At 40.3% G+C, this 22,279-nt stretch overlaps 1 protein-coding gene across 2 annotated transcripts in view; it reads left to right on the top strand.

Annotated features, from left to right (window-relative positions):
- The window catches only part of pcdh15b (protocadherin-related 15b), a 1,523,107-nt gene that overhangs the window by 764,203 nt on the left and 736,625 nt on the right, over window positions 1-22,279 (top strand). For both annotated transcript variants that reach the window (XM_043712368.1, XM_043712367.1), the window contains one exon: window positions 18,797-18,906. In XM_043712368.1, coding sequence (XP_043568303.1) covers window positions 18,825-18,906 — 82 coding nt within the window. In that variant the 5' untranslated portion in view covers window positions 18,797-18,824. The remainder of the gene's footprint in view (window positions 1-18,796; window positions 18,907-22,279) is intronic.

Here is a 22,279-nt window from a genome sequence, read left to right as displayed (position 1 = left end):
GAAGGTGATAGGTCAGAGAGGAAGGTGGAGTGGATAGTTGGAAAGGAAGATAGATAGGTAGGACAGGTCAGGAGGGCCATGCTGAACTGGAAGGTTGGAGCTGGGGTGAAGTGGGGGAGGGGAAATGAGGAAACTGGTAAAATCCACATTGATGCCATGGGCTTGAAGTGTTCTGAGGCGGAAGATGAGGCATTCTTCCTCCAAGCGTCGGGTGGTGAGGGAGCAGCGGTGGAGGAGGCCAGGACCTGCATGTCCTCGGCAGAGTGGGAGGGGGAGTTAAAATGTTGGGCCACAGGGCGGTGGGGTTGATTGGTGCGGGTGTCCTGGAGATGTTCCCTAAGGTGCTCTGCTAGGAGGCATCCAGTCTCCCCAATGTAGAGGAGTCAGTCACCTGCACTGCCTTATTGCCCAAGTGTAGGTCAAGTTTTGCACCTTCTTTAGTAGGTACATCCACAAACTCAAACAGGACACTCAGTTGCATCGAAGCAGGCCAAAGGTTGTCTACAGTGTGGAAACAGGCCATTCAGCCCAAAACGTCCACACTGACCCTCTGAAGAGTAATCCACCTATTTCCTTCTTACTAATGCACCTAACATTATGTGCAATTTAGCATGACCAATTCATCTAACCTACACATCTTTTGATATCTTTGAATTGTGGGAGGAAACCGGAGCATCCAGAGGAAAACCACGTAGACACAGGGAGAATATGCAAACTCCACACAGACAGTCACCCGAGGCAGGAATCAAACCCAGGTCCCTGGCGCTGTGAGGTAGCAGTGCTAACCACTGCACCACCTTTGAGATCGCCAATGAAAACAATCTTCTCTGAGATAATCACATCCTGATTTAATGATCAATATTTAAAGTTTCAAAATTATAAGAATTGAGTCAATTGTTAAAGCAAAACTGATGCTTGATGGTTTGCAAAGTTGATGGTTGAGTATGGAGGAATAAATCTTGACATGTTCCTTTTAAATATGTGTTTATGTTCTGTTACATTGATAATTAGGCAGAGAATGCTTAATCTGATTTGTGTGTGTCTGTTAAATCTGTTTATATTTATCTTGAATATTACCATAAGCATCTCACAGTGCTTTAAAGAAATAACTTATTTTGTTCCCAGATTTATCTAATTTTGATTTGATTTGTACTTATTCAAATCTGCTTTTATTATTTTTGAATATATGCCCCATTGTTCCTTATCCACCTTAGTCTGCTCAGCAAGCTTCAAAATTTTTATCAGACATAATTCTCGCCTGCCAAATCTACCCATTATTCTGAGATTATCTTGAAGAAAAAGCAAATGCCTACTTAGTTCTTTCATTACCAAGCACCTCTGTGTATCTGGCTGGTTTCCTTGCTCTACTCCTCCCTCCAGCAACAAATATATTTGGACAGTTGCATGAATAGGAAAGGTCTAGAGGGATATGGGCCAGCACAGTCAAATGAGACTCGTTTCGTTAGGGAAACCTGGTCTGCATGGGTGAGTTGGACCAAAGTACTGTGTGACACTGCGTAATATACCTTATTCATTAATCAGTGTTCCAAGTTGACTTCTCTTCTCTGGGATTACCCAACCTGCGTAAACCTCCTCCTATTCCCTTGACACTTTTTCCCACTAAACTGCTGACAATTCGACTTCCTGTCCTGACTCCATGTGAGCAATAATTTTAAAGCTTTCACTTTCTTCAGGTAATCCTTCCTCTCTTTCAAAACTGTGATCCTCATAACTTCCTAAAGGATCCACCTTGAGTATTTTTATCCTTGTGAAATATTATCTTATTTACAATCTCTCTTTTCTCACAGGTATTTTGCCACCTTCCAAATTCATGTTGTTCTTCCTATATTTAATGCTCTTCAATCAGATTTCTGATCAAAATGACCATGAATAGTTCCACTGTAACAATTTTTAAAAATTCCCATCCTTAGTTGTCCTTGAAGGTACTGCTGAGCTGCCTCCTTGAATTGTAGTGTGCTATCCACTTTTGACTTTTCTTCATTTTTGACATGATGGACCATGCCATCCTTTTTCACTAAGTATCTACTTGCCATTATAATTTATCTGATCATGGGCAGATCCAGAAAGATCTCATATTCTTACCACTATGGTTTCAGTTTCCAACACTTGATCACCTCTCGATCTCTTCACTATGTCTCTATTAGATAGTTTTGCTGAAATGCAATTTTAGACGTGCTGCAGTTTTCTTCCAGCTCATTCAATATCCATATCCTGCCCCAGATCAAAATCTATTCACCTCGAAGGCATTGCTTTATTATATTTGTGTTTGATTTTCCATTACTTCCAGTTTATAAAGGAAAGACTACTACTAACTATCTTCAGTACCTTACCTGTTGATATCCTTCCAAAATCCCTTAGCCTTGCATGCTTCCTTCAAGCCAACTCCTTGTTCCTCCTATACTTGCATTTTGTGCATTCCTTCTTTACTTGATCCTATAGTTGAAGATAGCCTTCAGCTGCATAGATCCTATATTCTGAAATAAAGTCTTCATCCTTATTTCATCTTTTCAACCAATTCAAATTTTGATCAACTTTCTTTGGCTTGACAGCGGGAATGTTTGGCCATGTTTCTCTGAAGTGCCCTGAGCACTTTTCAATGATAATTAAACTGTATAAATGAACATTGTTTCCCTATTCCACTGTGTCCTTGGGCCAAATCTCCCTCATAAAATGATTGTAATCTGATGTTACAATTGAAACTAAATAGTACCACTAGAATCTAAATGGTTTTATTGAAGCTTATAAGATTCTCAGTTAAAGGGTGTAAAATACAGCAGTTCAGATGTTCCCAGTATTTTTTAAAAAAGGAGAAAGGATGATACAAATTAAGAAACAGTGATTAGATGATACAAGCTCAACGTTTATAATCTACAGGTTTACGATGAAGGCATTTTCTAAATTACATTTTGTAACTGATCTTGCAAGAACTGTAACAAATGCTACATTGGACAAACAGGCAGAAAACTACCCACCAGGATGCATGAACATCAACTAGCCACAAAAAGACATGACCCACTCTCACTAGTATCCTTACATACAGATGAGGAAGGACACCACTTCAACTGGGACAACACATCCATCCTAGGACAAGCCAAACAGAGAGATACACGAGAATTCCTAGAAGCTTGACATTCCAACCAGAACTCTATCAACAAACATATTGACTTGGATTCCCTTTACCACCACTGAGAAAAAGAACATCTAATGACATCACAGCAGGAAATGATGTCACCACAGGAAATGACATCACCAACCCAAGGAAGCCTAAACACATAAATAGAAAGTGGGTCACACCACCATTGCTTCATCCGGAGGATCGCTCATGATGTTACCTAGTATGGTGACAAAACCTACATCCAGTGAATTTTGATATTTTTCTGACATTCTGCTTCTGTATTGTATTAAATTACAAATTCAGATATGAAATCTAGCTCTTAAATTGCATTTATTGTAAATATACATTGAAACTGAAAGTGGCTATTTCAGCAGGTACAAAGTAATGTAGGTTTTAAGGCTTTTCTTTCAAGTCAACTTCTTTGTCTATGGTTGTAGCTCACAAGAAAAAAAAATGTTAAATAAGTTTTGAAGGCTTTGTTTCTTCAGGCACATAATTTGATATACAGCAAAGACAGACAGAAGTAGAAACATGATGATTACAATCCAGTGATGTCAGCACAAATAGTCAAAGAGATTTGCTTGTAATATAAAGTGTCACAATTTCTTAATTCATCATCTTTTGCTATTGGCAAGTGAATTCTTGTGCTATAACTTACAGGACTAGTGAGGAGGTTGCTTTATTTTGTTTATATATTTTTCATGGACTGATGTTTATTTATATTGACATCACTGTAATTTCTTCTGTTTAATGTTACAGGTAGAGACTCAATGTTTTTTGTGTGCACTTGTATTGTATTATATATTGTCGTGATTTTTTAAAATGGCATTGAAGTGTAATTCAGCAATCTTATTTTAATAGATTTGGTGTGGGGGAGGCCTTATTATTGTAATGGTATCTGGGTTGTAAATTTTAGTGAATCAGTGTGGGAGAGCAGGTGGTGGGAATTAAGTGGTTTTCTGCCACTTTTGAGTTCTGCTTTTAAATTCTGCCTTTAGGGTGACAAAATGTAAGATGCAACTGCCCTAAATCTACATTTTATGGGTTTAAGGCAGATTGGCACATCTCACATTTTATTGCTTGTATCCTAGCATATACTAAACAAGCATATGCCATTATAAAACAATGGTAACTTAGAATAACAACTGCAGGAAGGCTGATGCTCGGATCGTAAATACGCACTGCAGTGTTTACTTTTGTGTTGGATAGAAAATTGGGTCCTTGACCCAAATTTTAGCTTGCTCCTCATTTTGGAGTTTCCCAGCTTTATTGAGAAGTTTCCCTCAATATATTTTAATTGGATTTTTTTTTTAAGAGGTGAAGGGTGAGATTTTAAGCTATGCAAGTAACTCTCCATGTAGGACAAAGCAAATGCATTTGTTAGAGGAAGAAAAACAGATAATCTAGCAGCTGTACTATATTGACAGTTTTGGTCCCACTGAGAATTTGTGCAAAGGCATGAACAGCAATGGTCTCATAAGCCGAGCCCATGATTTTTGTCAGGTTAATTTTGGGCCCATAAGTTCTGCCCTGACCCATGTACAGTAATGAATTGTTGAATTCTGAATTCCATAGCTAGGTTGTTGATTTGATTTGATCTGTGTTTTCGAGTTGACAAGCACTTGGTCAAATTTATTACCTTTGCATGCTTGATGTTCAGTTTCTGCACAGGAAGCTGTCAAGGTTATGCACCTGAAGAGCTGTCAAGTAATCAAGCCATCTGGATTTATTTTTCTCAATATATTCAATGCTGGGATTTTGCCTATATTTGCTGGAAATTTAACCCGGGAACTTAAATAGAATGATTTTCTGTGATTTTAGTTGATCTATCAGGATGGAAATGGGAGACTTTCACATGTGTGACATTTAATTCCATCTACATCCCCCTGTTTTTGAGGATACGCAAGGCTATCTTAAAGGTCCAGAGTGTGATGCTGGAAAAGCACAGCGGGTCAGAAAGTGCCAAGGCTATGATTAAGTTAATTTTGCTGGCAGTGCTATGGTGATGTCTACACAGAGGCACTGATAACAACTTTAACTATTCAAATAAAACTTTAATATTAATATGTGGTCAGTGTTGAAGCTGACTTGGTGAAGTATTTGCAGATTGAACATCTCCAGAAGCATAAAATGGTTTCTGGGTTGACAGATCTACTGTGCACGTGATCTTCTCACCAACTGCTGGAGGAAATGGGATATTATTTCTTTGACTTATTTTCAAACTATTCACTAAAGATTCAAAATTGTTGGCATAGTTTTGGAGAAAATTAGCTCCATGAAAGTTCTTCTACCTAATCACAAATCTCATGCCAAGGATCCAATCGCATTGACATTCACACCAAACAAACTGAAGTTAAAACTTCTAAATTCAGTCATTTTTAATTTGAATTGTCATGTAACTAAATAAATGATTACAATTATCTTTTTTTTATTATTAGCTTCTATCTTAATCAAAATAACATTTTACATAGAAAAGTTTAGAATATATCATTAGAAGATTTAACATTGCACAGTTTACATTAACTTTTCATGGCAGTAAGACTATTTAGCTCTTATGTAGTCTTTAAAGTCATAGAGTCAAGCAGCATGGAAACAGACCCTTCAGTCTAACGAGTCCATGCTGACCATGTTCTCAAACTAAACTAGTGCAACCTGCCTGTGTTTGGTCCATATCCCTCCAAACCTTTCCTATTCATGAATTTATCCAAATGTCTTTTGAATGTTCTAACTGTTCCTGCATACACCGCTTGCTTTGGCAGTTCAGAATACACATAATCACCCTCTCTGTAAAAAGTTGCCTTTCATGTCCTTTGTATAGCTTTCTGCTCTCACCTTAAATGTATGTCCCCAGTCTTGAATTCCCCCACCTGAGGAAAAAGACCCTTGACATGCATCTTATTTATGTCCCTCATGATTTAAAAAACCTCCCCCTCACCCTCCTACGCTCGTGAAAAAAGTCCCAGCCTTTACTATCTCATTTCATAACACAAACACAGCATTCCTGACAACATCCTGATAAATCTTTTCTGAACCCTCTCCAGTTTAATAATATCTTTTACAGTACTCCAGGAGGGGCCTAACCAACATCCTGTACAACCTCAACATGATATTCCAACTCCTATACTCAATATTCCGAGCAATGAAGGCAAGCATGCTAAATGCCTTCTTACCCTGTATACCTGTGATGCGAATTTCAAATAATTAGATACCTGAAGCCCTAGGTCTCTGTTCTACAACTCTATCCTGGGCCCTACCTTAACTGAATAAGTCCTGTCCTTGTTTGCATTACGAAATACAATTTCACTGTTTGAAAACAGTTCCATCATATTCAACAAGGATTATCAGTCAAGTAATTCTAAAGTAACACCACTGACATTAGAGTGCAAGAGTAGACTCTTATAAGGCTCACAATGCCATGGACGATGGTAGTATTTGTGTTAGAATCAGGTGAGAAGTCCAGTGAGGTCTATCTCAGTGAGAACCAAATTGTTGCATTTTTTATGGTGCGTGGAGATATAGGTTTCTCATTATGGAGTGGTGGAATGCCGATTAAGGAGGAATACAGCTTTTGCCTCCCTATGTCTAATTTTGTTTCCTAACCATTCATGTGAAATGCTTTGAGACACTGTTATTAATGGCAGACGTTGCTTCATTAACAATCACCTCCATGCCTTATCAAATGCAATGAATGAGTTTGCCATTGATAATTCTTGTCATGGAGGTCAGAGTAGTTACCTGGCAACTTCAACTTGCTGTTGGCTGCGAGGAGTCTCCATATGTCTCAGCATGAAACATTAACATGAGGCATGACTCACGGGGACTGACTGCATACACCTGTCATCCATGGACATTGGCATCCAGCATTTGCCAAACCCTTATGACCCTCATGACCATCATGACATCTCTCCGATCAACTTGCAGGCCACCTTGCAAGCACAGACTCACATTTCGGGGTACATCACAATCTTGTGTTGATCGACAGATGGTCCCAGTAAATAAGAACTGGGTGTCGAAGAACCACATGGAATGCCAAAAATCTACTGATTTTGGAACTGGAGAATGTTTCCCTGTCACATCCCATGGAGAAATCATAGAAATGCTGATTGCAGTGTCTGTGGGTGGGTTTCACATCAGAACTGCTGACCAAAGAATAGCTGGCAATTCTCTAGTTCTATTAGCATAATAAGGAGTAATGGCTACAGCATTCAATTCCTGATTTTCACTGGACCTTAAAGAGAGCAAAACTTCTTTTGCAAGTTCACCCCAGAAGTGCCTGGTGAGGATGGGGTGTATTGGCTGGAACTAAGAGGTGGACTTTGCCCTTGCCTAGGGGCTTCCCAATTAGCTTGAGACCTAGTGGATGAAGTAACCCCTCCACTATCCTTACCACCAAGTCACTCCTTCTTTATATGTGAACAGTCCATGGTTATATGGCTGACTCCCACAGTGTCAGACACCAGAGTGTCAGTATCACTTACAGTCCTGTTCTTAACCATCAGCTCTGGCTCCCTGCATAGGCCACATTAACAGCTCCAATCAAGAAATTCATATTCTATGAGATGCAGCTGGCTGACATTGGTGCAACAACTACAGTGAACTTTACATTTTGCTTCCAACTCTTGTCCCCTGTTGGCAGAGCTACTAAATGGCCATTAGATGGCCAATTAAGGGCCTCAATTAACTGGGTTGAAAGTAGGTTCACTGGCTGTCCAAGGCTTAAAATTTTGCTGGGGTCGAGAGCTGGGCTGGGTGTTGGGTTTTGTATTTATGGCATTATGACCAAAAACATGGGGCAAAATAAACTTCTGCTCCTGGATGTCCTTGTCATTCTGTCCATGTGCAGATTTCAGAAGGTGATATTGGTTTTCAGTGAGCTAATGATGACAGAAAATGTTTGCAATTATGCAATTATTACAACAATAAGATCCAGGCCATTGACTTAGAGTAGCTCCTTTAGTTCATAGCATAGGAAATGCAATGTCTGCTACTAATCTTCATTGTTGACCTTTTCCGGCATGTAGAGTTTTTTTTCTTTATTGCAGAGTTGTAGAGTGTATAATAGCTAATCATCTTGAAGATCTTGATGGGATTATAATGTGATACACTTCAATCTAGCAATGGTATTCAGCAATGATTTTTGTAGCTGCCTGGGATTCATTTCATATCTGCCCTCTGGTGTTTTGTTAGGCTGCTACAATGATATCATTTGAGGGAATATAAGAGATGATGTCAGTGATGGAGACCTTTTTTTAAAAGTTGTGTTGAGCTCATGGGGTGGCACCACATAAATGTTGACAGTCTATTCTTGGAAACATAACGTTGAACCAAAGGGATACCGTCATCAGATACCATCAATCTCTCCCATACTCATGTAACGTGGCAATCTGGTGAAATAGGCAAGAAGACACTTGAGTAAAAGTGAAGTACTGCAGATCTCAAATTAAAATTAGAAGTGCTTGTGAACTCAGCAGATTGGGCAGCATCTTTGAAGAGAAGAAAACTGTTATTGTTAAATTCTGATCTCTACTTTGGAATAGTCAATTTAGTTTTTTTGCTCAATAAGAAAGAAGAGGAAGACATTGAGTTAAATGATAATGAACATGTCACCTATTTCATACATAAAATAATGTACTTGGCAGGATCATCCAGGTGTCCTTACAGAACCACATAAAGAACTATTGTAGTAAAGATTGGGGATGGCACTTGTCTTTCCAAGTTTCTTCCAAGCTACATGAGTGCATGGTCATACGACAATATAGAATTTAGTCTGGTTGGTTGATAAGAGGCCACTGTTGCTTTTAAGATGCATGATGTTCTTAAAAGCCTCATGTGGTGATTCATGCATGGAAAAGTGAAATTAGAACAAATTTTGAACTGTGTATCTGTCACACTGAAGTTTTGTAAAAGACAATCACCTCTATCATTACAATGTTTCTTAGTCCACAATACCTATGTAAAAACTAGTGCTAATGCAATGTCAGCAATGGAGACCACGTGACTTGCGAATTGTATCAAATCACATGACCCTTTGACCACAGTAGGCAACGTACTGACTGTTCTCAACTTACTCACATTTGTGATGCTTAGAACATAGGCTCTGATCTTCTAATAGGAAGATCGTTGTTGCAGCAGCAAAGTTGATAAGCTCAGCCAGTGTATCTTTTTGAATTAAACAGAAGCATGAGAGACAACAATTCTTTTGCACATTCTCTATGGCAAGGCCTTGGCCAATTGATCCCTTTGAAATTTGGTACTTTTGTGTCTGATCTGATGAAATCTTTGATAGTCTGTCCCTTTTTACAGCAATAATATAGATGGACCAGTCTTTGTCCAGTGCTGCTGAATGTCCCTCACGCACCTTTCTTCTTTTTCTTTCACGGAATCTTCTGAGTGGTGAGCAATGAAAACATGCAGCATGAATTTCAATTGAACAGAACCAAAGCAAGTGAATGATACACTATAAGAGAGCCTGTCTGATTGTTGGAGAACAGCAATAGCTACTGATGATTACGTACCACCTTTAACATTTGTGATATGTCCCAAGGAGTCTTGCAGGTCCATTTTTTTTTAAAGAAAGAGGATAAAATAGTTATCCTTGAGCATCCCTTTGAAATGGTGGAAATTTAGGAAATTCAAAGGCTTTGCCCTGAAGAGCTCATCTGCACTAGATTAGAAGTTTGTGTGTGAGAGCAATAAGATCAGAAAACCTGTGCACAGTTTCAAAGGTGACTGATTTCGAAAACTCCTGATGTTTTCAGTCCCCTGCCACAGTTTTGTTGGAATGCACAGGCTGACATGTGCAAATATGTTAGACAAACCTAACTGTCCACAATAAATTTGTGAAAGGAAAGCTTCTATGTTTTAGGATGTTTGTTTTTGAAAGCAAAAATTTTCAAACAATCGGGGAAATTTTATTGGGCTACACATGACGTGGGCCCTGGGAAGATATGTGGGCTGAATCAGGCAACAAGTGTGGCGTGACCCAACTCAACTTCAAGATCATCTTGCTTCAACTTTTATGCCTTTCACAAATGACTGAGTGACGGTCTCACTCGGCATCAGTGCAATGCCAATTGATAGTCAATATTGCTTTCTAAGCACCTTGTGAATGCGTAAGCTCACTTCAAAAATATTCACATTCCCAAGCTCACTACACACAGTAGACATTAGGAAAAAGCTTGAGGAAGAAACCAGAATAAGCACATTGAAGATTCTTCTCACCTGTTCCAACAACTTCTGTGCTGGAAACCAGGCAACAACATCTCAGTTCACACTCCATGGGCACTGGCCACATGCACCCCACCTATGGACATTGACATCCAATATGCGCCAACCTGTAAGAACCCTCTTGATGCATCTTCAGTTCATTTACTGGTTGCTTCTGTACTTCAGTGTTACACCTTGGGCTGCACTGGCAGACATCATTTTAATCCTGCAGGAAGGACACTATGCTCAGGAATATGTGACCAGTTCAAGGACTTTAACAGGCCACATTTGGGCTGTTCATTTGCTGTATTGTCGCTCACTCACTCAGCATATACCTGGATGCTCACAGCATTCCTGCTTTGTGTCTACATTGCCTTACCTTTTTGTACTTAAGACAGAGATACAGGGCTCAGATTGCTTCAGTCTTGCCTTGCCATTTTGCACAGCCACAAACTCGGGAAGGTTGTCATAGACGAGATCAGGCCTTGGACAAGTTCAGCACCTGCTTACAAAGCAGGCACTGATTGCATTCTGTCTGCCATATCTGGGGTAAGTATCAGGAACCATACAGAACTGCTCCAAACTGACAGTGCTCATTTTGTTACAATGGGCATTTAAAGATGTCATGGGCATAAGAGATGTCAGTGTTATTCTGGGATATTCACTGTGTGGTGAATTGTTGTAGGGTTAATAAAGTGTTTGATAAAGTGGGGTGAAAGTTGGACAGGAGACACACCGGGGGCAGAGTAGGTAGTTAATAAGTTGGGGTTGGTAAGATTTGGTGAGAGAACTTGTTAGGCCTGTCAGCAAGAAACCCTCCAAAAAAACTCAATGTAACTCAATGGCCTGCCAACCAACAGATCAGATCTAATCCCTACGGTTCCACTACATCCAGTCATGAATAATGATGGACATCTAAATAACTCACTGGAGGAGGAGGCTCCCAAATATCCCCATCCTCAATGATGGAAGAGCCCAGCACATCAGTGCAAAAGATAAAGCTGAAGCTTTTGCAACAAGCTTTAACCAGAAGTGTTGAGTGGATGATCCATCTCGGCCTCCTCAAATGGTTCCCTGCATTACAGATATCAGTCTTCAACCAATTTGATTCACTTGACATGATATTAAGAAACAATTAGAAATACTGGATATGGACACTGGAGACAAAGGCTACAGGCCCTGACAATATTCCAGCAATAACACTGAAGACTTGTGCTCCAGAACTTGCCAGTCCCCCAGCCAAGCTATTCCCATTCAGATACAACACTAGCATCTACGTGACAATGTGGAAAATTGCCCAAATATATACTGTGCATTTTTTAAAAAAATCAAGAGAAATCCAATCCAGCCGATTACCACCCATCAATTTACCCTTGATCATCAGTAAAGTGATGGAAGATGTCACCAGCAGTGTTATCAAGCAGCACCTGCTCAGCAATCACCTGCTCAGTAATTCCCAGTTTGGGTTCGGCCAGGACCCCTCAGCACCTGACCTCATTACAGCCTTGGTTCAAACATGGACAAAAGAGCTGAATTCAGAGGTGAGGTGTGAGTAACAGCCCTTGACATCAAGGCTGCATTTGACCAAGTGTGGCATTTAGGAACCCTGGCAAAACTGGAATCAATGGGTGTCGGGCAGCAAACTCTCAGGTGGTTAGTCATAGGAAGATGGTCATGGTTGTTGGAGGTCAGTCATCTCTGCTCCAGGGCATCTCTGCAAGAGTTCCTCAGGGTAGTGTCCTAAGCCAAACCATCTTTAGCTGCTTCATGAATGACCTTCCCTCCAACATTAAGGTCAAAAGTGGGGATGTTCACCAATGATTGCACAATTTTCAGCACTATTCGCAACTTCTCAGGCTCACTGAAGCAGCCCGTGTCCAAATGCAACAAGATCTCTACAATATCCAGGCTTGGGCTGACAAGTGGCAAATAACATTCATGCTGTACAAATGCCAGGCTATGACCATCACCAATAAGAGACGATCTAACCCACTGCCCCTTAGCATTCAATGGTATTACCATTACTGAATGCCCCACTATCAACATCTTTGGGGTTATCGTTGACCAGAAACTTGGGTGGAGTCACCATATAAATACAATGGCTACAACAGCAGGTCAGAGGCTAAGAATACTGCAGCAATTAACTTGCCTCCTTGCTCCCCAAAGCCTATTCACCATTTGCAAGGCACAAGTCAGGAGTATGATGGAATACTCCCCAATTCTCCGGATTAGTGCAGCCTCAACAACACTCCAAAAAGCTTAACACCATCCAGGACAAAACAACCCACTTGATTGGCACTAGATCCACAAGCATTCACTCCCTCCACCACTGACACTCAGTAGCAGCAACATTTACTGTCTCCAACATGCACTGCAGAAATTCACCACAAATCTTTTGACAGCACTTTCAAAACTCACGACCACTTCCATCAAGAAGGACAAGGGCAGCAGAGGCATGGGAACACCACCACCTTCAGGTTCCCTCCAAGACACTCACAATCCTGACTTGGAAACATATTGCCAGTCCTGCACAGTTGCTGGGTGAAAATCCTGGCATTACCTCCCTCATGGCATTGTGGGTCAACCCATAGCAGATGGATTGCAGTAGTTCAAGAAGACAGCTCACCACCACCTTCTCAAGGGCAACTAGGGAAGGCTAATAAATGCTGACTAGCCAGTGATGCTTACATCCCACAAATGAATAAATAATTTTTAAAAACATAAAGGTTTAGATGGATAAGAATTTAAGTGTGTACAAGAAAATTTTCTGCTTCACTATGTGGGTGTACCTATTAGAGAAGATGCAAAACTTGACCGATTCTTGGGAAATAAAGCAGGGTGGGTGACTGAGGTGGCAATGGGGGAGCACTTTGGGGCCAGCGACCATAATTCTATTAGATTTAAAATAGTGATGGAAAAGAATAGACTGGATCTAAAAGTTGAAGTTCTAAACTGAAGGAAGGCCAATTTTGACGGTATTAGACAAGAAATTCCAATAGCTGACTGGGGGCAGATGTTCGCAGGTAAAGGGATGGCTGGAAAATGGGAAGCCTTCAAAAATGAGATAACAAGAGTCAAGAGACTGTGTATTCCTGTTAGGATGAAAGGAAAAGGTGTTAGGCGGAAGGAATGCTAAATGACTACTGAAATTGAGGTTTTCATTAAAGAAAAGAAGGAAGCATAGGTCAAGTATAGACAGCAGAGATTGAGTGAATCCTTAGAGTATAAAGGCAGTATGAGTACACTTAAGATGGAAATCAGGAGTGCAAAAAGGGGACATGAGATGGCTTTAGTAAATAGAGTTAAGAACAATCCAAAGGGTTTTTGTAAATACATTAAAGACAAAAGGGTAACTAGGGATAGAATAGGGCCCCTCAAAGATGATGGAATACTCCCCAATTCTCCGGATTAGTGCAGCCTCAACAACACTCCAAAAAGCTTAACACCATCCAGGACAAAACAACCCACTTGATTGGTACTAGATCCACAAGCATTCACTCCCTCCACCACTGACACTCAGTAGCAGCAACATTTACTGTCTCCAACATGCACTGCAGAAATTCACCACAAATCTTTTGACAGCACTTTCAAAACTCACGACCACTTCCATCAAGAAGGACAAGGGCAGCAGAGGCATGGGAACACCACCACCTTCAGGTTCCCTCCAAGACACTCACAATCCTGACTTGGAAACATATTGCCAGTCCTGCACAGTTGCTGGGTGAAAATCCTGGCATTACCTCCCTCATACCTTTTATCTTCTCCTGCTGAACACTCTCTGCTCATTCCTGAAGAAGGGCCTGTGCCCGAAACGTCGAATCTCCTGTTCCCTGGATGCTGCCTGACCTGCTGTGCTGTTCCAGCAATAAAGTTTCAACTTTGATCTCCAGCATCTGCAGACCTCACTTTCTCCCCTCAAAGATGAGCAAGAAGGAGCTGCAGAAGATGGGGGAAATAATAAATGAGTATTTTGCATCAGTGTTTACTGTGGAGAAGCACATGGAAGACATAGAATGTGGGGAAATAGATGGTGGCATCTTGAAAAATGTCCAGATTACAGAGGAGGAGGTACTGGATGTCTTGAAATGCATAAAAGTGGATAAATCACCAGGACCTGATCAGGTTTACCCTAGAACTCGATGGGAAGCTAGGGAAGTGATTGCTGGGCCCCTTGCTGAGATGTTTGTATCATCGATAGTCACAGGTAAGGGTGGAGGATGGCTAACATGGTGCCACTATTTATGAAAGGTGGTAATGAAAAGCCAAGGAACTATGGACCGGTGAGCCTAATGTCAGTTGTGGGCAAGTTGTTGGAGGGAATCCTGAGGGACAGGATTTACATGTATTTAGAAAAGCAAGGACTGATTAGTGTTAGTCAACATGGCTTTCGGCATGGGAAATCATGCCACACAAACTTGATTGAGTTTTTTGAAGAAGTAGCAAAGAGGATTTATGAGGGCAGAGCGGTAGACATGATCTATATGGAATTCAGTAAGGCATTTGACAAGGTTTAGCAAGGGAGACTGTTTAGCAAGGTTAGATCTCATGGAATACAGGGAGAACTAGCCGTTTGGATACAGAACTGGCTCAAAGGTAGAACACAGAGGGTGGTGGTGGAGGGTTCCTTTTCAGACTCGAGGCCTCTGACCAGTGGTGTGCCAAAAGGATCAGTGCTGGGTCCACTGCTTTGCATCATTTATATAAATAATTTGTATGTGAATATGGATGGTATAGTTAGTAAGTTTGCAGATGACACCAAAACTGGAGGTGTTATGGACAGCGAAGAAGATTATCTCAGAGTGCAGATGGATCGATGGGCTAAGGAGTGGCAGAGGGAATTTACTTTAGATAAATGTGACGTGCTGCATTTTGGGAAAGCAAATCAGAACAGGATGTATACATTTAATGGCAAGGTCCTGGGAGTATTGCTGAACAAAGAGACCTTGGAGTGCTGGTTCATAGTTCCTTGAAAGCAGAGTCACAGGTAGATAGAATAGCGAGGAAGGCGTTTGGTATGCTTTCCTTTATTGGTCAGAGCATTGAGTATAGGAGTTTGGAGGTCCTGTTGCAGCTGTAAAGGACATTACTTTGGCCACTTTTGGAATATTGTGTGCAATTCTGGTTTCCTTCCTGCTGGAAGGATGTTATGAAACTTGAAAGGGTTCAGAAAAGATTTACAAGGATGTTGCCAGGGTTGCAGTATATGAGCTAGAGGGAGAAGCGGAATAGGCTGGGGCTGCTTTCCCTGGAGCGTTGGAGGCTGAGCGCTGACCTTTATAAAAACTTCTAAAATCATGAGGGGCGTGGATGGGATAATTAGACAAGGTCTTTTCCCTGGATTGTGGGAATCCAGAACTAGAGAGCAATGCTTTAGGGTGCCTTTTCATGCAGAGGGTGGTGCGTGTTTGGAATGAGCTGCCAGAGAAAGTAGTGGAGGCTAGTACAATTGCAATATTTAAAGGCATCTGTATTGGTATATGAATAAGAAGGATTTAGAGGGATATGGGAAAAGTGCTAGCAAATGGAACTAGATTAGGTTAAGATATCTGGTCGGAGTTGACAACTTGGACCGAAAGATCTGTTTCCTAGTTGTACATCTCTATTACTCTATCAGATTCAGCCCAGTATATTTTGTTCTGGAACATGTAACCTTTTTCATAGGGATCAAGCTTTAGCAATTCCTTAAATTCACCAAAATAATTGCAGTAGCAATGCTTTTTTGTTACCATATCTCATCCTATATCTGCTGTTCTTTTATCTCTTGTTTGAATCTCTGGAATTCTGTTTCTCTCTCACCTCTGGATTTCTTCATCACTTTCACCATTTTAAGAACAATCTCATAAATTAATTATTGACTGAGGTTTTGTCACACCTCAATTTGACCCATCTACAACCTTTCCTTTCCTTGTTTAGGTACTCTTTTACAAGGGGTATCCAGTCCACTTTCAGCACTAATCATGATACAAATGTAAATTGTTGATTTGCTGTTTCTTTGTCTCAGAATTCTTCATTATTGAAAGTTGGGGTAAACTAAGATCAAACATTTGTTCTTTATATTGTCACTTAAAAGTACACTAGAAACAAGGACACTTTATTGTTACTTCATTACCTTCTGATCAATAATCTGAATCAGAACTACTAAATTACCTGAAATTAATTTGATTTCAATTGACAATTCCATTTTCAGATTTTTTTAGTACTTTATTGCTTTAAGAGCATCTGCTTAAAATTCAGATGTAAAACTGAAAAAGAAATACTACCATAAGCTTTATCCTTTGCCTAACATTTATTACATATTCATAACCAATCAGTACATAAATCTTGTCAATATTAATAGGATTTCAATGTTTTCAGCACACAAATTGTATTAAACAATCCAATTTTCTTCTCGTGCCTTCTCAAAGATTGCAGTGTTGATTTTTCTTTATTAAAGAAGACACAAAACATAACACAATTGATCTTCAGTCTTTTCAAGCATTCTGAAAAGTAAAATTTGATTATAAACTGTTGTTTGGTAACAAATAACTTGAATATTACTGCAAGTGGAGACCTATTGCTCCCATATTGCTGAAGCTTTAAGGGTGGCATTCATCAGGACAAATGCAAGGAAGCCCCATTTCAAATATTTATAGCAATTTGCACAACAGGAGAAAAGTGTACAGACTGGCTGACAGGATGACTTTGACTGGCCAAAGCATTGTCACGGAGTAAGCAATAGGGAACTACAGACTCCCAAAGTCCCGACCAATTGGAAAAGAAAATAGCACAAGGCTTGAACATGTTCCTTTTGCTCTCTAATGGCTGAGAAGGAACCTTGTTGTTGAGGTGTCCTCTCAGTTACTTGCCTTAAACTGCATTTTGGTGCTTCTGAATGGCCCTTTGACTTTGAGAGTCCTCTTGCCCTCTTAATTAGACAGGAATTCCGTCTCTACTCCAGTTAAGCTCCCACCCACATGAAAATCTTGACTTTACTCAGACTCCAACCCCCTTTGCTGAGATGGGGTTCTGACCAACATTCAAACTTGTCCTGTTTCTCACCTCCTTAGCAAAAATTCTAGCCTAACTTTGCAATCTGAGGTTTCCTGCCATAATGTATTTACTATAACCAACAAACTTTTATAGTTGATCGCATTCATTCTTCTGAATCCAAGAGAGTCAATCACAAAATAATCCAATTGAATCCCATTCTAAAAAGCCATGACTCCTACGTTGATGGGTCTGGCATGGCAGTGGAGAAGGGGAGGGGGCACAGGAATCGCTGGTGATCCTGCTCAGGGTTCATGATGGAGGCAGCGAAACAAAGAATGTCTTTCACTTGTATCTTTTAACCTTTTTTATTTTTAAACTAGTCAAAAATGACACCATATTGTGGTGACAGTTGAACTTTTTACTGTATTTTACTGTATTATTCACTCTAAAATACAAGTGACAATAAGTCATTCAAACCAAGTTTGAATGGGATTTGAATCCCTTCAGGGCTCCTGGAAATGGCTGCAATGGGGTTGTCAACAACTCTGTAACTGGTGGATAGACCCATCATTTTAGCAGTTAAATTCAAAGACTCTTCCCCGACTTGGGTGCAGAGGCCAGGCTGACACAGCAGTGCAACGAATGAGAGCTCATTACGATTGGGCTGTCTTTTCGATGAGAAAACAAGGAGAGATCCTGCTTGGCCTTTCACTCAAGGACAGAGAGAGAAAATATGGCCCCAATTTGACTACTGGCCTGGGTACCCTACCTGACCTTAAAACAATGGATCTGATTGTTGGGCCCTGATCTACCCCCATTATTCTGAATCCTGATTTCAGCCAGAAATTGATATTATGAATTTTGTATTTACTGGCTTTTAGAATAAGGAGAATGTTTTTGCCATCCATATGGCTTCTGATGGCATGTATTTCTAAAGATATAATTGTTCAATACATGGCGTACGATTACTACTCACTGTACATAAGGTTGCAGATTTTTAATTTGTAGAAAACTTGGTCTGTTATTGAAATCCATCTGCGTGAGGACAAGGCTAAAGTGCTGGATGTAATTATTTTCAATATCTCTATGCTGGAGATACACATTAATTGTCGTGCAAATCCTGATATATTGCAGCCTAGATTTGCTAATTTTATTTTTTAACACCAATAATGACCTGTTTATTTTCAACATTTTAACTGTTGTCATTGTTTTAAGAGGATCCATAAAATTACGTTTCTGTGGCTTTACTTACAACGTGTAATTTGTATTGGTGCCATTGGGGACTGGAGGTTGCAGAATAGACATAGCAGACTATCATGGGAATGAAGACTATAATTTTCTACTTATTTTACTCCATAGTGTATGAATCATAAATGCACTCGAATCTGCTTTTTAGTAAATTGGAAAAGAGCATTCAGAACATGGTTGTCAATTTCACTGGCTGTTGAATAGTTTTTAACTGAGGATTTGCTTTTTCTATTTCAGATTTATGTAAGTTGAAGATTGAAGGAAGATGACTCCTTTGCCATGGCTCTTCACATGGTTGACTATGGGATTCAAAATAGTTACCTTGACAACAGCCCAGGATCCTGAAGGTGAGATGATTTAATTATAAACAGGTGAAATAATGAGACTTTATAAGTTAAAGATCTACTTGATGCTATTAATTTTAAGCATTCAATTATTTAGAATTAAACTTTGGAACATTTATTAATCCTTTTATTAAACACTGAAGTCATTTTATTTGATCTCATTTTGATCAACTTGCAGTGCTCCAAAGTAAAACTTTTCAAAAAAATTCAATCTTCAGTTCTTACTCAGGTCCATTTGTTTTACACTTGTTCCTTTTTGCTGCAACTTGCTCTGTTTCAACTAAGAAACACTTCTTGCAGTAGATTATTGTCTGAGCTGAACAGAACACATCCTGAAAAACATGAACAGAGTCAAGGGTAGGAATTTAACTGTCACAATAATGGGACCATCCATCATAGAATCATTGTATCCATACAATGTGGAAGCAGGACATTTGGCCCATCAAATCCACACTGAACTTCTGAAGAGCATCCCACTCAGACCCTTTCCCTGCATTTCCCATGGCTAATTCCATGCACATCCCTGGACACTACAGAGCAATTTAGCATAGCCAATCTAGCCTGCATATCTTTGGACTGTGGGATGAAAGCGGAACACCCGGCGAAAACTGGCACAGACACAGAGAGAATGTATAAAGTCCACACAGACCATCACCCGAGGTTGGAATCAAACTCAGGTTCGAGGCTCTGAGAGACAGCAGTGCTAACCGCACAGAGCAGTGGCCACCTCCTATAATACAGTCAGCCCCAGAAGAAGAAGTGTTAGTGGTATCTCAGAACTCAAAAAAGTTTGGGTCAAAGGATTGTTAGCTCCATTCAGTTAAATGGGGAGAAAGGGAAATAGGTTTATACAGCAAGGGGTTTTTCCAACTAAGGAAGGTCTTCACAACTAAACGTTCCTTTGTCAGGCATGGAATGCCTGGGATGGAGGGAGGGAAGGAGGGACTGAAAGCTTCACCCGCAATAGACTGATGGTCTATTGGTTTACGCATTTAGTGCAGTCCCTAACCCACCACTAGTTGAATATGAGCAATGGAACTGTGAGACCCTCAAGTGATCTTAAGAGTATGAATTGGTCCCTGAGTAGAAAGGTGGCTCTCAGCCCTTCTAACCCTGTTTTTAACTGGGGAGGTGGGAGAGGGGGTGCATTTGAAAGGCAACAAGTTCTCTATCCAAGCTTTCGCACCTTATTCTATACCTTCACCTGCCAGCCCTCAGTAGGTGTGAATTGTGCCCATGTACTTCAATGAAGGGACAAAATAGCAATAACACAATATTCAGAATGAATATAATGGGTTCCGATTGTAGATACCTACTTCAATTTCAATTGACAGAATTCTTTGTTTAAGTACTCACCAAAGTGGAACTAACATTAGTTATCATTCATTTGGATACTTTTCATTTGCACATAAAGCATTTTTCTTCTATCTTCCTTTTATGAATCCACTGTTATGAGCAGGTGATAATGAAATTATTTTCTGAAGTATACACAAAGCCTTCAATTACAATTCTTCCTCATGCTATTCATGTTTCATAAACCATAAAATATAGTAACTGCAGATAAACAAATCTTACAAAAGGGGTCAGTCAGCTCAACTAGCTAGACAGATGGTTTGTGATGAACAATGATACCAACAGTTTGCATTCAATTTTTATGCTGGCCGTGGTTACACTGAAGAACTCTCCTTCTCAAGATCTCACCTCGCCTGAGGGATAGTAACCCTCAGATTAACCCACCACTCGTCATCTCTCTCTGGCCTGGTTATACTTTGACAACTTTACCTTTGCATTTAACAACGGAAAGTTTCCTTTTTTGGGTTAAATTCTAAGCTTCCACCAATTTCTCTGTGGTAGAAATGCTGTTCATTTGTTAGTAATTGTAATTTTTCTTTTCGGTGTTTTGAAATTGTGAGAAAGATTTTTGAGGGAATATTCCATTTCCCTTTATTTATCTTCCCCCCCGCCCCCCCAACCCCCACCCTGTGATTCCTCATTTATATTGTATGTCAATCTAGGTGGTAGGTAATTTTTGCTTTGCTTCAAAAAGGTTTCAAGTTAAATCATTCCTGTTGTCAACTCGAGTACATTTCAATTAGTCAAACTATGGAGATTTTATTATCCTGTCAGCAGATTTTGTTGCCTCTGATATTACTTACCAGGCTACTGTGAGAGGTTTTAGCATTTTCCTTTCAACATGGCTTTTAGAAACATGTATGATCTGCACAACTGTCCTAAAAATACTTCTGAGTTTATTATCAATACTGAGAGAGTGCCATAGGTTCTTCAAACGTGATACCAGATGTTTCTAAGTTAGATGCAACTTTGGACTCTGTTTCTAAAAAACAAAACTGAACCTAAAAAATTCACCATTCCAGACCAAAAAATAAATTTTAGCTTTAATATTGATCCTTTCATCATGCTAAAAGCTGCAAATATCTGCATGTTTCAGGTAGCTGCGAGTACACAATCAAATGGCCCATGGCACAATGAAATCATCTCTTTCAAATTATAGAGATTTATAATTCAAAAACATTAAAGTGTAGTGTTCACATTGTTTAATTCCACCTTGATCTTGTTTGACATGAAGCTTCCTCATTGGAGGCAAGAGGGATCTTTAAGTGTTACTATTGGGCAAAGTTGTTTTGAGGTGTCACGAATCTCATCAGTGGGTTACTACCACTTTATGATCCCTTCATATGAATTCCCAGCAAGCCATAAACCAGCTAGCACACCACCTCCCTCACTCAATATACGGCCCCAAACAGTCCTTCCAGGTGAAACAGAGGTTAACCTGCCTGTCCTCCAACCAAATAAACTGTATGCTGTGCTCCCAAAGTGGTCTTTTCTACATCAGGAAGACCAAACATAAACTCAGACAATGTTTTGCCAAGCATCTCAGCTGGGCCCATAAGGGCCAGCCTACTCTCCTAGTCACCGCCCATTTAAATTCCCTTCCCACTCCCTCTCTGACATGTCCACCCTTGGTCTCCTCCATTGCCACAGTGAATCAGACCACAAGTTAGAGGAACAACATCTCATCTTCCACCTGGGCAGCTTGCAGCCCGGAGGACTCAAAAGCGAGTTCTCCCATTTCAAATAACCTTCCCATCCAAAGTTTGTGAGAAGATTTGTAGCTCGGGTGCTCATTGATGTGTTCTGTTCGCCAAGCTGGAAGTTTTTGTTGCAAACGTTTCGTCCCCTGTCTAGGTGACATCCTCAGTGCTTGGGAGCCTCCTGTGAAGCGCTTCTGCGGTGTTTCCTCCGGCATTTATAGTGGCCTGTCCCTGCCCTGACAACCGGAAGCGGCAGGGACAGGCCACTATAAATGCTGGAGGAAACACCGCAGAAGCGCTTCACAGGAGGCTCCCAAGCACTG

The sequence above is a fragment of the Chiloscyllium plagiosum genome, chromosome 22, assembly GCF_004010195.1.
Source record: "Chiloscyllium plagiosum isolate BGI_BamShark_2017 chromosome 22, ASM401019v2, whole genome shotgun sequence".
Taxonomy (NCBI): Eukaryota; Metazoa; Chordata; class Chondrichthyes; order Orectolobiformes; family Hemiscylliidae; genus Chiloscyllium; species Chiloscyllium plagiosum.
This window is presented reverse-complemented; position numbering and strand designations above follow the sequence as displayed.